General features: G+C 45.8%; 1 protein-coding gene across 1 annotated transcript in view; it reads left to right on the top strand.

The window, feature by feature from the left end:
- Positions 1-3,945: 3,945 nt before the first annotated feature.
- The window catches only part of T265_14197 (hypothetical protein), a gene marked incomplete at both ends in the record, with an annotated part of 20,544 nt that continues 10,137 nt past the window's right edge, over positions 3,946-14,352 (top strand). Inside the window, 4 exons of the mRNA XM_009172504.1 lie at positions 3,946-4,056; positions 4,105-4,200; positions 11,624-11,748; positions 12,065-12,149. Coding sequence (XP_009170768.1) covers positions 3,946-4,056; positions 4,105-4,200; positions 11,624-11,748; positions 12,065-12,149 — 417 coding nt within the window. The remainder of the gene's footprint in view (positions 4,057-4,104; positions 4,201-11,623; positions 11,749-12,064; positions 12,150-14,352) is intronic.

Raw genomic sequence — 14,352 nt, 5'->3', positions numbered from 1 at the left:
ATATCCGTCATTACCAGAAGGTTATTTCCCCTTCAAATCTATTTTATTTGTATACGCTGTTTAGTGTGTGATGTTCACGCTGTAGTGATTAGTCCTCACGCTCCGATTTGGAATGTGTTCCATGGAGCACGCTAATTTCCGTATCTGAGAGATGCCATTATTCGCAAGCAGTGGCCTTCGGATGAGTTAAGGACTGCGACAGGAAATGCATACGAGGTGCGTTTTCTGGCCACTACGGGCTTACGAGCCCGCTTAAGTCAAGCTTCAAGGTCAGCTCTTGCCGTCAGTTTTAGTCCGCGTTGTCGTTTGGATTCTTAACAAGATATTGTTAGCAGTATCACCGTTTGGTGATTCATGTACTGATACGTGGGCTTTGGCTCTAATTTTTAGATCTGAGTAGTGGAAGTATCGTCGAAGACCTGACTTTAGCTTCCGCTTATGGGTGCGCAGGTTATCGCCAAGACCGCTGAATTGTAGCTTCACCAGTCATTTATGAGCCTCCCCAAGAACATTTTTGAATGTTCAAACTCAGGATCCAGAAGTTCCGAAACCACAGATGACATTAGAAATAATTCTCAGAAAATCACCATATCGGGCATGAGAGTTCAAGCTTGCAGATGCAGAAAGACTGAAGTTGAGAAAACAACTCCAATCAGGAACGTAGATTTCGCGGCGTACATAAGATGCAAATGAACCCAACCCACTGGGTGGGCTTGCTAAAGCTCCAAGTCTCAGTCAGTCAGTTCGTTTATCAGCTATAAACTGTGTATCAATGGTGCGTTGGTTCTATCTGATGCAATTTCGGTTACCGGAGAAAGAGGAGCGTGGAAGTTATAGGCAATTATTTGAAGTAATGGCAGGGTCAATCAGTGTGCATTGTTCGTCGCTCCAGGGGAACGGGAATCGGGCAAGCTGCGCACTGAAGGTGATTGCTGGAATGCATAAGCGCGATTTTGCGCCATTTTACCAGTGTAAATGCTGCAGTGTAAACTCTACCCTTGACACAAAGTGACGTCATGACGGCGGTATGTGTGTCAGAAGTTGGCAAAAGGTGCCTTGACCTTCCCGATTCGAGAAGTAATTTCATCTCCAGCCAGTCCACCAGAGCTTATACAACTGCCCGTGTAAACAAATTTGCCTATCACATCAATTTGCTCGTCTGCAAGCATGAGGTTTGGGTTTGATTCCACAGTCTTGTAGCAGCACTTATACTTTGCAGATGTGAAGAGATAGAAACATCAGTGTTGATATTGATGCTTCACTATCTTACAAACACAAAGTTTATCTAATTGTCTTTGAAGCGTTAGAATGAAACGAAGAGAAAAAAGTGGCTGAGGGGGGTAACCTGGTGTTGGCCTATCGCAAACATTCTGAGATACCTACACCTCCAAATGCTCAACCCGACAACTTTGAAAGAGACTGACAACGCGAACGCCACTGACATCGATCAGCCGCCATTTAATGCAATGTCTCCAGCTAAGCTCAGGAGGAGTCCCAAGACCCCATCCTGGAGGGCGTGCAACACCAACAAAACCCAAACTCTCCGCTCCCTTTCACACCCTTCTGTCAAGTCATACGTTGTCCACCTGGCGGTTTCCGCCATTCTTAAGAAGGCACAGAGAACCAAAATAGTCTCATTAGACAGTGTTTGGGCATGTGTAGCAGAGGTTCGAGCCATCGCAGTCGACGGCGCTGTATGTTTTCCGCGATTGAAGTACCTACCACGCAACCAAGTACCCGTTTTATAATCTTCTTGCTACTAATCCGTTGACGCCATTCGACACCAGCAACGCTTCCCAGGCATCGGTGTTCTAAAAGCTGAAGAGGCGTCACTTCGCCACCGTACAACATTACAGCCTCTACTGTAGCTTGCTAAACGCCACCCTTGAGACCAAGTGATAAGCGTTTTTGATCTCACAAGTGACGCGAATTAGTGAACGCTATTCTGGTCTTTGGGATTCGTACGCTGACTTCATCACACACTTCTGTCAGAGCTAATGCAACTACGGTGGTATGTGAAATTCACCACAACCTCCAAGGATTCCACTTGAATTGCAAGGGATATGTTCAGAGACTACGCATTCTAAAGCATTACCTTGCACTTTAAAGTTGCAAGACATATGCCGAAAGGTAGTGATCAGTCTATTCAGTAGGGCTTATGCTTCTTTGTCTTCAAACATGGAGACAGGATTCACTAGCAATGATCTGAACACTGGGACTTTTAAGACCATCGACCAGCCTGGTATGAGAGACTACGAGTGTCGCGCGGACCCCCCGGTATAGCTCATTGGGTCGCCGAGGTACACACCAGAGTAAGGTCCAGTCTCTTCGGGGCTGATGAGCAGCCACAACGATGCCTGAGCTTTTTGCCCGTCGTAAAAGAACATCTAGAGCGTCATAAAAAATGTCTTTGGTAAATCCAGAGGTACTGTCCGTTGGGGCGTAAGTAGACAGGGTGAAATCAATGTTGCTTTCCTGAGGTACTTTCACAGACAATGCCAAACGAATCACGCAAAGGTAACTATCAACGGGTATCTAGTCAATTGGGGACACTTCCGCTCGGTCGCCCAATACACTACCCAAGCCGGTATATCCAGCTGCAGCTGAGCGTGGTGCGCGGAGAACAAATTGACCAGTCTTAATTCTGGGATCGGCGGAAAGAGCATTCCGATTGGGGTGGGATAGGGTAGAAGAGGGAATTCACCTTTTTTACATCATGGCGACCCGAAGCACTGTGATTTTTGCCTGTAGGTGGACTGGTGAGGGCCAAAAATTTACTCCACTTCAATCCTACAGTTCCTCAAGGTCATGATTCATATCGGGGTGGTGTTGGTCTTGATTACTCTCCATATTTTGAGGTCGTCGACCTATACCAGGCATGGCCAGCGGAACAACACAGATAAATAATTGGCGAATGGCATTGGATCGGGTACGGAGCCTAGGGGAACACCGCTAGGCATAGCGACTCAGGGTTGGAGTTCTTTGGATTGCTACCTCAAATGTCATTCCAGAGAGGAAATATTTTGTTGGCTCCGTTCGACTGGACGCAAAGAAATCAATAAACGAATTGTGCGTGAAATGCGTAAATATTCTGTGGATGGAATTTCCGGATGAATATGAGTATAAATAGTCATCTTTGTGTCTCTAATTACCCAGCATTGTGCGCCATGGATGTACCATTCCGATGTTTTGTTTGTGCAACTTCGTGTGTGACAACCTCTTTTGGGCCTGTCACCGGAATCAACAAAACGGTGACACTGAACTCCCGGAAGCTGAATCCGTACACCATATTACGCATATGCCATTGTTTATTTTGAGAATCGTTTACACACTGTACAAAGTATCCTGAACAAGCTAATGGTGGGGGTTTATTGATGTGGGATGTCCTTCACCAAAATGTAAAGTTCCTGGTCAATCCATCCACCAGCCATGACTTCGATCGGATGGCATCCGACGGCTGTTAGCAGTCGGCCTCCGCCGTTTGTGGAGCATCTCTCATTTGACGGTTAGTAGTTCAGAAGCCCGGTAACGTATCCAGCGCAGCAGCTATAGGGCGGACGCTTCCGTAGCTTCGTTGGTCTGGATAACCTTCACAAACTCAGCTCCCCAGAGTGCTTTGTTTGCCCTGACCTGATGTGGATAGGAGAAATTGGATGGAAGGTACAGGACGAGTGAAAACAGAGGATGAAACAATCTATACTAAGTGCCTTAGCCCTCAAGTTAAACCTCAAAGGGTACTGAGTTTTTGCAGCTGTTTGACAAAGTTCTTCAGAATCATATGTCCAAATATAGGCTGACTTCAGAGTCCTTCTTGGTTTCAGTCTGATTGGTGTGCTAACGGTTTGGAAGTCGGATATATTTATGATTTCTGACGTACCCACTAGACAAAACTAACGTGCACGGCTGTGATGGTCAGAGGTAAGTAAGCCAATGAACTGAATAGTTAACTATTCCGACATATCAACAGAAACCGCAGCACTGGACTCTGTTGAAGGCAAAGACGCTCTACATTCGGATGAGGCGACACTCGCACAGCAGGAGGCTATCGAAAGCGATGTATGTTTTTCCTAGTTACGAGCCTGCCCAACTGGTTTCTTGTTTCAGATAAAAGCCAGCTCCCCACTAATTTCGGAAGTCTTACCCCTCACGACCCTTGACGAAGACTTTTCTGGACATCCTGTCTACCTTGAAAAACTGGAGGTTGGTTTTGTATGCAGCCCTCTTTTTGTTATGAATAGTGGGTCCAACTTCCCAACTCAACTAGAGGATATAGCCATTCGCCTTTTAATATTAATTGTCTGGGCTGGTATGGTGCAGTGCTTCTAGGATCGGATGATTAGTTATTCTGGTTTGAATATCTGGCCTTTTCCAGATTTCAGTACCCAAGAAGTCTATGAATCTAATAAGTTCTTTGTGTATCCAGACTTGTAGGAGCTTTGTTACAACCCGTTGTGAGACAGTTTTGCCCCGTTTTATCTATTTCTATTCATTCTCATGATCGACTATGTAATATGACGAACACTAGAGGGTTTACAAAACCCAAACGCAAACTTTATCGATTTCGAATGTGCATACAACTGTGTTCTCTTCACAAGGGAAAAGAGTGCACGGTGTCTTGGGACAGACTGGTCAGAGTCGTTCTGCCCTTTTGGTGTGCATTTTTCACTCTCGTGGACATGCAGTCACTGAACATGCTATCACGACCCAAAAGGGGTTGTGGGGCGTATTACATATCTTAGAAGTTGTATTAGCTCCGATTGTAGTGTGACAGATGAGATCAATGCACGAATCTCCAATGCTCGGATCACGTTTTCTAATTTGAGACACGACAGCAAAGCGACACCCTTAAATCTCAATAGACGTGTGTATCTGGCTACAGGACTGTTTTTGTCGGATGAATGTGAGACTTGACCTCTGCGAGCAGCGGTTCTGTGACGCCTTCAGGTCTTCGAACGCCGCTGTCTCAGTACCGTAGTCTGTACGCTGATGTAGACAAATCCGCATGGAAACAATTACAAAACAGTTGTTCGGTTGTGCAACAGGGACTATAACTGAAGAATATGCCTAGATCCAAGAGCCGCGGTGATTTGGTCATGTATTACACATGCCGCATCTTCGTTTATCGAAAAGAGTGCTATTTTCCGTGTCTACTTCTGAGTAGCAGAGAGAGAGAGTAGCAAGCAGAGAGGTGGCCAATCTTTCATCTGGGAGAGGGGTATGAAAGAGATCATAACTAGTCTGGGTGCTGTCTGTGCGACTGGCTCTCTAGGTCGGGGTTTTTGAACGCCAAGTCGTATCGGTGGATTGCACTCATTTGCGAATCGCACTGGTATTCTACCGAGTTGCGGCATATTCCCATAACTGAGCACACTCATGGATCTTGACTTGAAGGATCTTTTATATTACGGCTCCATCTCTATTCGAGACGCCATTTCTTGAATTCTGTGAGTGGCGCACAGCTAGTCCAAGGAAACAAGACCACGAATGAAATGATGCCGCCCATCGCCTGTGTCAGATTTAGCTTACAACTTATCAAGTAGTAGTCAGACGCTCACCTCGCATGTGTCTGAGGTTCACATACCAGCGAGGCCAAAGATGTGCACTGCGAATGGGGCTCAATACGAGCGAAACGCTAAGCCTTTACTGAAAGCTTGCGTTGACCATCTAGAGACGCGATTTTATTGTTAGGCTACGATACGTAGGGAGTGGCCAGGTATTCTTGTCGCCACTCTGTCACCTACCAGTTTACAAGGCACGTTATTACTGGCTGTCACGAAGGCAGTGGGCTAAAGCTATCGAATTAATAGAATGGCACAATTCAACTGAGATATCCTCCGGTAGATGGAGCCAATTTGTACCGGGAAGCACTCTTTAGCCGTTTTATCCTTATTGGAAATAATCGGCAGTGTGCACCTCATGAAACTTCAGGAAGTCTTGAGCCCGCCAACCTCCGGCCAGGAGTTTCGTCATCCTTCAGTCACGTGTTGCCTTCATCACGTGTTGCCCGGTTCCTTGGATGGCAACTTCTCAGATGGAAATTTCACTCGTCTTGTGAGAAACCTATAGACTGTTGGTAGTGCTCGAACTACCATCCATGGGGTCCCAGGTTTTGAAGCTCCCTGGAGTTTCGTGAGATAGGCACTGCTGACGACCCCTCCCAGAAGCATGAAATGGCCACACAGTGCTTCTCAGCTCTTCAGTATAGACTAGCTTCACTTAAAGGATGAAATATCAATTAGAAATTCTAGGAGAGTCTCCCCTCAACCGAGAAAACGGCACTTGACAATCCGTCCAAATAATGGTAGCTCAGGTGCACTAAGCGGCTGTCGATCAGGTGGCAGTTGATCAGCACACTGAGCTTTCCAATTCGCTTGCAAGTGCTTCGTCACCGACTGAGGTAAACAAATGAGCCCCAATAGTGTCACCTCAAAAAATGCTCCCTCCCGTTTAGAGCGAGGATATCGATTTAATGAACACTAAAAGATAACAAGTGAATGAGGGAATATTTTCTTATTCTTTGGATGTCGGACTGTGGGCAGGACTGGAGGACTTAACTCAAAACTGTTGATCACATGGCGAATTTAAGTCAGACTACTCATATGACTAAGAGTAGCAAGACATTTTATGAAATTTTCAAGGTCAAAAGCAGCGTAGTGGAATAAGTCGTCGTAATCCGACGTTTTTTCTGCCGTGAGCAGCCTTTCTCGAAGACATTGTTTACGTATGTCCAAACGCAACGGAGGAAGAGGAGATTTTCGCTGTCCAAAAAATTAGAAAGTGTTCTGTCAGTTTGGGGGCGCTCGTTTTCGAATGATTTCGAATCGTCGCTGTGCACACTCACCATATCTCCCAGTATGGTAAGGAAACCTTTGCGAGCTAATTGCCAAGCTCTGTGAGCACATACCTGGTAAAAAAACAATTAACGCTACCACTGTACTTCCTTTTTGCCACATTTTCTGGAAGTCAGGTAAGGGACAGTCATGGTTAGCGTTGACAACAAGATACTGGTCATCAAACAGACGCCTCACGTGTGAAAAATTGCGTCAAGTAATAAGGTGGAAGAGTCACAAATGGCAGTGGTCCGTTATCGGGAAAAACCGGCAAATCATTGAGATTTGTGTGGCGTTTTTCTTCACTGGAATAAGTGATTAATTTTAAGCTCTTCGAAAGCAACCTGCCCCCTGCCGATAGAACACTTTCCTATGTGTTGTCAGTCATTGAACTTCTGTGGATATCGTTCGACCGGTGATTTTATGCACGTATGTACAATATCTTGCTACTCAGGATTTCGTGAGTAGTCTGTGTGTAATCCTTTTGGAGCTCACAATGACTCCTAGCCCCTCCGTCTCATTCACTCCTCGACATCCAAAAAACAAAGTATTTATTCATTGCCTTGTTATTTTTTCACTACTGATGGATCGTCCGGATTTTCTAAATCCTCGCATCTAAGCGGGGGTACGCATTTTTTAAAGATGACAACTGGGGCTTGTTTACCCTTAACTGCTACTGGATTCGACCGCATTTCTCAACAACAAAACGGCGCAGCGGTACTTTAGGATATTTGGCTTCATTATCGACTGCCTGGAGTTCCTTATGGTTGTGGTTGAAGTCTCCCATAACGTTCCACCCGAAAAGAAACCAGCTCCAAACTAAGGCCACTTGGGTACGGCCCCATTGTTCATGACTTAAAATCAATATCTTTTAACAGGCCACCTCCAATTTCAAATAGGAATCATTCTACATGTTCATCGAGGAGAATTTTCCAATAAGAAATACTGGTATGAAAATCACAGGCGCTGAGATTTCTGGAATTTCGGTACCAAGTGTATGTCTGACCAATCGTGTTACAGCTAAGTTTCCATCAACGATGGTCGGAGGTCCCGAAGCATGATTTCCATCTGCCTGGTACTAGTTTGGTTGCCCCTCTTTGGTTAGAGGACTGACTAAAATTGGTCTTTAGGGGAGGTCAGCCGAAGCGGACCTTTAAAGGATGACGACTATCCGCAAAGACATTGGCAAAGCAGTGGACCTGCACCGTTCAGGAGATGTCGCCATGTTTTGAACTTGGAAATTATAGGATTTTGTTGGGGATTCGACAATGAACTACATCTTGGTGGAAAGAAACCATTTCTTAGGAGGACCCTCTCGTGAATTCAGTTGCTCTTCCGTAGTGACGCTGCCGGATGTAGACTCTTCTAAAAAACTGTTCTTAAAATGTGTCCCACGGAAATATAATTAAAAAGAAATAGTCATTCAGCTGTAACACCCTTTCGGTGCCCAGCTGTCATGCCACCCGAAGAAAGCTCGAGGGCTAAGACGCTGCCACGTTGCCCAAGTGTAGACGGGGGAACTCGAGATGCAGAGGTTTGGTTGAAACCACGAATCCTCAGGTGAGTAAATTGCGTTCTAACCACTGGGCCATCTCGCCCCAGAGCTGGCAATTTGAGAGATGGACTTGATGATAAGGGTTAGTCCGAACGGCCTATAACCGTCGATTCCTGTGACGCTAATTTTGCGGGGCTATAGCCTGTACGGGCCAACGGAATTCAACTACTTCACGAAGTTGCTGCATCATTTTACAAGCTATATACCCGTTTGCCAAACAAGCAGCGTAATTGAGTTGGCTTAATGTACTATCACAAAATTGCAATTTTCTCCGTAGCACTCAAAGTTTGAAAAAGTTGCGGAGGTATCATGCAAGGCTATGGTTTTGATCAACGTATTTCTTGGTATTTTTGCAAAAATTTGGTTATTCGCGTTGGTTTGCTGTGATGAGCACTCTCCAGTCTTCTAAGGTACACAAAGGTTTCCCTTGTACCAATTCGGTTGGCGTTATATCTCATGAAGCTCGGCAATCGAGAAACCTGAATGTTGGCTTGCTACGCTCACAGGTTCATGACGTTGTGCGAACAGTTCCAAGCAAATGACTCGACTTGAAATGCTTCTGTTCAACATCTCAAATTTGGACGGAACTCCAGAACCAACTGGCTCAACCTGAATGCAACAGCTGTTCCACTGGTCGTTGTTCTATTAGGCTTTGCAGTTCCAAATACGGGCCGTCCACCTCGTGAGGATCACTACTTGTGAATGCAAAGTGTCATACTTCCAAGATTGGTTTTATTATCGTCATGTCAAACGCGTGGTTGAGCTTGCGCGTTTTGTCTCTAGCGATGAAGAAGTTATGAAGGAGCTTACGAAACGTTTGGGTGCTGTTGGTGCTACTCGCCTTCCAGGCAGGGGACCGCGTGATCCTTACTGCGCCTGGTTGGAGGCACCGCAAGATGTGGCTGCCAACGGAAGTGGCGTTCTTGCTGTTAGTTTCTATCCGGACTGCCTAAAGCATCGTTTCCTTGGCTCGGACACGCAGCCACATAGTTCATCGTCAATGGTGACGTACACGCTATATATATAGTAATAATAATCGTCAGCTGTAACACCCTTCCGGTTTCTAGCTGCCATGCTATCTGAAGGAAGCAAGAGGGCCGGGATACTGCCAGGTTGCCCAAGCCTGGACAGAGGAAGTCAAGAGGCAGAGGTCCGGTTCGAACCGCGGACCTTCCTGTCAGTAAATTCGCGCTCTAACCGCTTGAGCCATCTCGCCCCGACGTGCACGCTAACATGCGTAACACGTCTGTGAAATCGGAATTCCACTTTTTTGGTTCGTGTGTGAACAAAAAAATTCATCAACGTCATTCCATCCGAAGTAATATCCTCAGAATTTTTGCAAACCATCAAAACATGATCATTTCATAGAGAGGAACCACTGAGGATCTCTTGTCGGGACGTGACCGGTGAGTAGTGAGTTGTGCAGAGAACATTGCTGCATAGCTTTTCATCTTAAGTCAGCCTAAGTGAGTTGATTATGTCAAAATGAAGCAACATCACAAAGTAGTCAAGGTTTTTTCGTTGTCACTCAACGTATCATTGTGTGAAGAGCCTGTGGAGTCTCCAGAGGTGATCAAACGATTAGTCGACATGCTAAAAAATTTACAATTGCCCCTCTATATGTGTTTTTCTCCTGTATTCTCATAGTGTTCTACACTGCACGCAACCTTGAGCAACAAGTATTGACTGGGTATGGGCGTACATGGTTTTACTGCCACCCAGCCAAAAACAATACGTTATTTTTGTCCAGGCGTAACACACTACTCATAAGATCGCTAAAACTCTGACATACCACTGCCTGTTTCACCCTTCTTGGGGCTCATCAGGTAGGCGCGCAGTCCCCGAATTTCTGTCAACCCTACGTTCTACTTGGACCAAAATTGGACATATTCCGATGAATTTTTTTTTGACAGGGGACTCAACTGGATCCGTCTGTCTCGTTTATGCTAGTCCATTTCCAACAAAGGCGAAATCGGTCGTGGGCTGCCGAAGAGTTTTCAGCGATTTTACGAGTAGTGTGTTATGGCTAGGCAGTGTATTGTGATATCTAGAATATCGTGCTAACTGAAACACGAGGCGGCCTGGTGCAGCACATTCAGTTCAAGCGGACCATCCTGAATGAGGGCTTTAGCTGGATTCAATTGAGCTTCCTGTCGAAATTCGAAACTTCGTTTTCTCCCAATTCTCCATGCAAACTTAGTGGTGGACAGACTTTATCACATCACTCCAGTAGTAATCATAAGTCCTGAGGAAGTTGCCTTAGTACCATATTTTTGACAGCGGTACCCTGAATGCGGATGCCTCTGTGTTTAAGGCGCGATTCTACTGACCGGAAGGTCCTTGGTTCGAACCCGACCTCTACATCTCGACTTTCCTTGTCTAGGCTTGGGCAACCTTGCAGTATCTCTGCTCTCGTGCTGAAGAATTCCCGGCAACCTTATGAATAGTGTATTACGTCTATTGATGATTCAGGTTGTGCGGCGAATGGCCGTTCGTTCGCTCAGCCCAGTGAGCGAAATAACAACGGGGCTGAGGCTGTCCTAACCGCCAAGGCAGAGAACAGAAGATTGAAATCTGTCTGTGGGCTAAACGAACCTGAGTGTACAAACATTCACCATGTGGAACAACTAATGAATGAAACCTTTGGAAAACGCACCAAAGGCCTTATGTGTCTGCCAGCTCATCGCTATGGATATGCATAATGATCAAGAATCACCAGTCAATAATGTTGGTAGACCAGACTCCGTTTCTCTGGTAACTATGTTCCTTCTCGGTCAATCTCGCTTGGTAGTCGTGGTGCAATTTTCCCCGTTCGATACGTTATTGTTTCTGCAAATAGTGTTTTGGGGAGCAGCAGTCATTCACAGTAGGGCAGATAAAAGCGGTTCTGACCGGTCACTTCTCTGAAGGTCCCATCCACTCAAAATCAGGCTTTTTGTCACACTATGATTGTTTACTCATTCAGAAGTTAACACAATTCCTCGGTTGGGGGACCACTGCCGTACACTAACTATGGGTCTACAATCTAGCCACTTACTCGCTTACTTATCCGATTAGTCTTTGTCGCAGATATTCCCGTTGTTATTCCGGAAATGGACACCGCTCTGCTCAACTAGCTATGTTCATTGACTGCTTGACTGTCGTTTTAGCGTAATCTCGATAACAGAGAGGTTGTTTGATCCGTGGCTCGATGAACTCAACTAAACTAAATCCAAAATTTCCTGTGGACACGTTATAGCTCTTGAAGAAGAAATACACAGGAATACGGCGACTTCGACGTGATGGCAATTGCTTCTACCGTGCATTTGGTTTTGCCTACATCGAATACCTATTGAACGGGAAAAGGCTCAAGCAGGCTGAACGGTAAGTAGACCGTACTACGTTTTGTGCTTTTGACCACAGACAAGTCACTGATCAGTCCTCAAGGTAATACTCGTTGATGGCCGTGTCCTACGGCTTTCTCTCAGCCTTCTTTTTTTTCTTAACTAGCTTGCATTGTCCATGTATGCTCCCCTCCTGACCAGTTTCTTCAGATGGGGGAAAACGACCATCAGTCTCCCTCAGATTATTATTCCATTCATATGATCTTTGTGGTGTGCAATCATTGGGGATTATCATCACTCAGTTGCAATCGGCTTCTACTGATCATAATCAATTTCACTTTGCTCTCATATTGCAGTTTGAAATCGAAATGTGACGAGTGCCGTGATGCTCTAATTTCATTCGGCTACACACAATTCACGGTGGAGGATTTTCACGAACAGGTGGGCGGTCAAATTTTTTCCAAAGTGTGGTTACAACAGTTTCAAAATGACAGTAGTCTCCCAAACACGGAGTACCTTCCATGTCCGCTTGTTTCGTTGCTTTCTGCGGATTATCACACGTTAGAGGTTGCCATCCGCTTTTCTTTTCTGAACGATTCTTCACTGTACAGTCAGACGATAGAATACCACTTTTAAAACACGACGGTCTGCCGTTAAACAAACTCAACGCTGTATAGACGTGACCCACTGCTTATAAGGCTGCTGGGGACTTTACGACAACGATTGTGGCGCATCGTACCAACTGAAACCTAAGGCGGCTGGCGCGACACATTCAATTGACTAAGAACATCATAAACGAGAGATTCAGTTGGGTCTCCCGTGAGAACCAAATAAGTGTATGTTGGGCGAAATGGCTCGAGTGACTAGAGCGTGAATTTACTGACCGGAAGGTCCGTGGTTCGAACCCGACCCCTCGACCTCCCCTGTCCAAGCTTGGGCAACCTGACAGTATCCCAGCCCTGGTACCTCCTACGTGTGGCATTGCAGTTAGGCACCAAAAGGGTGCTACAGCTGAACGATTTGCAAACTCCAAAAGCGTTTGTCCCCATTACTTTATGTTCTGCGCATTATCCAAAATCAGCTAACATCGATCGTATATTGTTTATGAGGGAAATATACTGAGGCTGTACATAGCTCACCTATTTGGCCAATCGATGCTGTGCTAGGTGACTATGCGGAATACAGAAAAACGCATACGGAATGTACATCTTGTCAGCTGAAGTAAGATCGCAATAAGCTCCTACTACCGGTTCGAGATTTAGACACTCCTTTTCGTGTGAGGAATGAACTTTCCGCCAATTGTTCACTGGCTTATGCCCGCCTCATGCACCCTACCAAGCGGGCTCCCGGTAACCAAACAAGTTATCTTGAATGTGCACGTGACACAAAAGAAGCCGTAAAATCACTCTTCACCTGCTTTAGAAGAAGGTAAGCTCGATAACCCAGTCCACCTATTCGGTCGACAGTCATACTGGAAGTCAAATGAGCCCCCCGCGACTTTTCTTCATCTCACCTATCAAACCCCTGTTCTTCATGCGACTCTGATTGAGTTCATACATGATAAGTGGACAGTTTAGTTGGTACCTTTCTTCAGGTCATTATGCATGCATTATCCCACTACCCCCCGCCAGTAGCACGTCTCCACTATATTCTCCTGGTTCCTTGAAATTTCACTTCCTATTTCCGAATCGGGTACGATGGCCTTCCACTTCCTTACGATCGAGGTTCCACTGTCTTGTGTGACACTTAGAAAAATTATCTCAAACTGGTTGGAGGGGCAAGTGCTTTTCTGACCGCGTTATTGCATTTGCTGATAGAAGTTTTCGGTTTTCTCGGTCATTTTAGGGGGTTGTCTGTTGAGGTAAGACTTCTGTAATCTTATTTCGGAGCTGCTATAAACAGAAATCGGAAAACGTATTACTTTGGGGTCGAATATTCTGTCAAATTATGCACCATGATGATCCTATTTTGCGCAGGAGCGAGAGCTCTGGTGGATATCGAAGGCTCGGGAGATGGAGAAGGCTTTTGCTACGGGAAACAGCCGTGCCCTTTATCAACTGATACGATCGACTGGCCCTAGGAAAGCAGCGGTCAGTGGAACGATAAGTGAAAAAGATGGCTCATTAATTCACTCGCAAAAACGTCGACTGGAGAGATGGGCCGAATACTTCGAAGAGCAGTTCAGCTGGCCTCCAACACAGCCGGTGGAGATAATGCATAGGGGCGAATGGAATGTAAACCTTGGTCTCCCTTCAGAAGAGGAAAGAAGGTACGAAATAGCCGTACTGAAACGTGAGAAGGCACAAGGACCGGATGATCTGTATCCAACCTTCCTCAAAGAAGGCGAAAAATTCCTGGTGACCCACCTGACAAATCTTATTGGTACTATGTGGGGCGAAGAGAAAGTGCCTGCAGAATGGGGTATATCAACAGTTATCCCTATCTTGAAAAAGGGTACGCGGACGCTATGTGGAAACCACCGTGGCATCAGCCTGTTAGCTGTGGCATCGAAGGTGCTCTCTGGCCTTATCCTTCGAAGGTTGACTGAACACAGGGAGAGGGGGGTCCGTGAAAACCAGGCTGGGTTCCGTCCTGCAAGTGGTTGCATCAACCATATCTTCACCCTCCGACAGATTCTGGAACA

The sequence above is a fragment of the Opisthorchis viverrini genome (assembly GCF_000715545.1).
Source record: "Opisthorchis viverrini unplaced genomic scaffold opera_v5_157, whole genome shotgun sequence".
Classification (NCBI taxonomy): domain Eukaryota; kingdom Metazoa; phylum Platyhelminthes; class Trematoda; order Opisthorchiida; family Opisthorchiidae; genus Opisthorchis; species Opisthorchis viverrini.
Note: the sequence above shows the minus strand (reverse complement) of the source record. Positions and strands in the feature narration are given on the sequence as shown.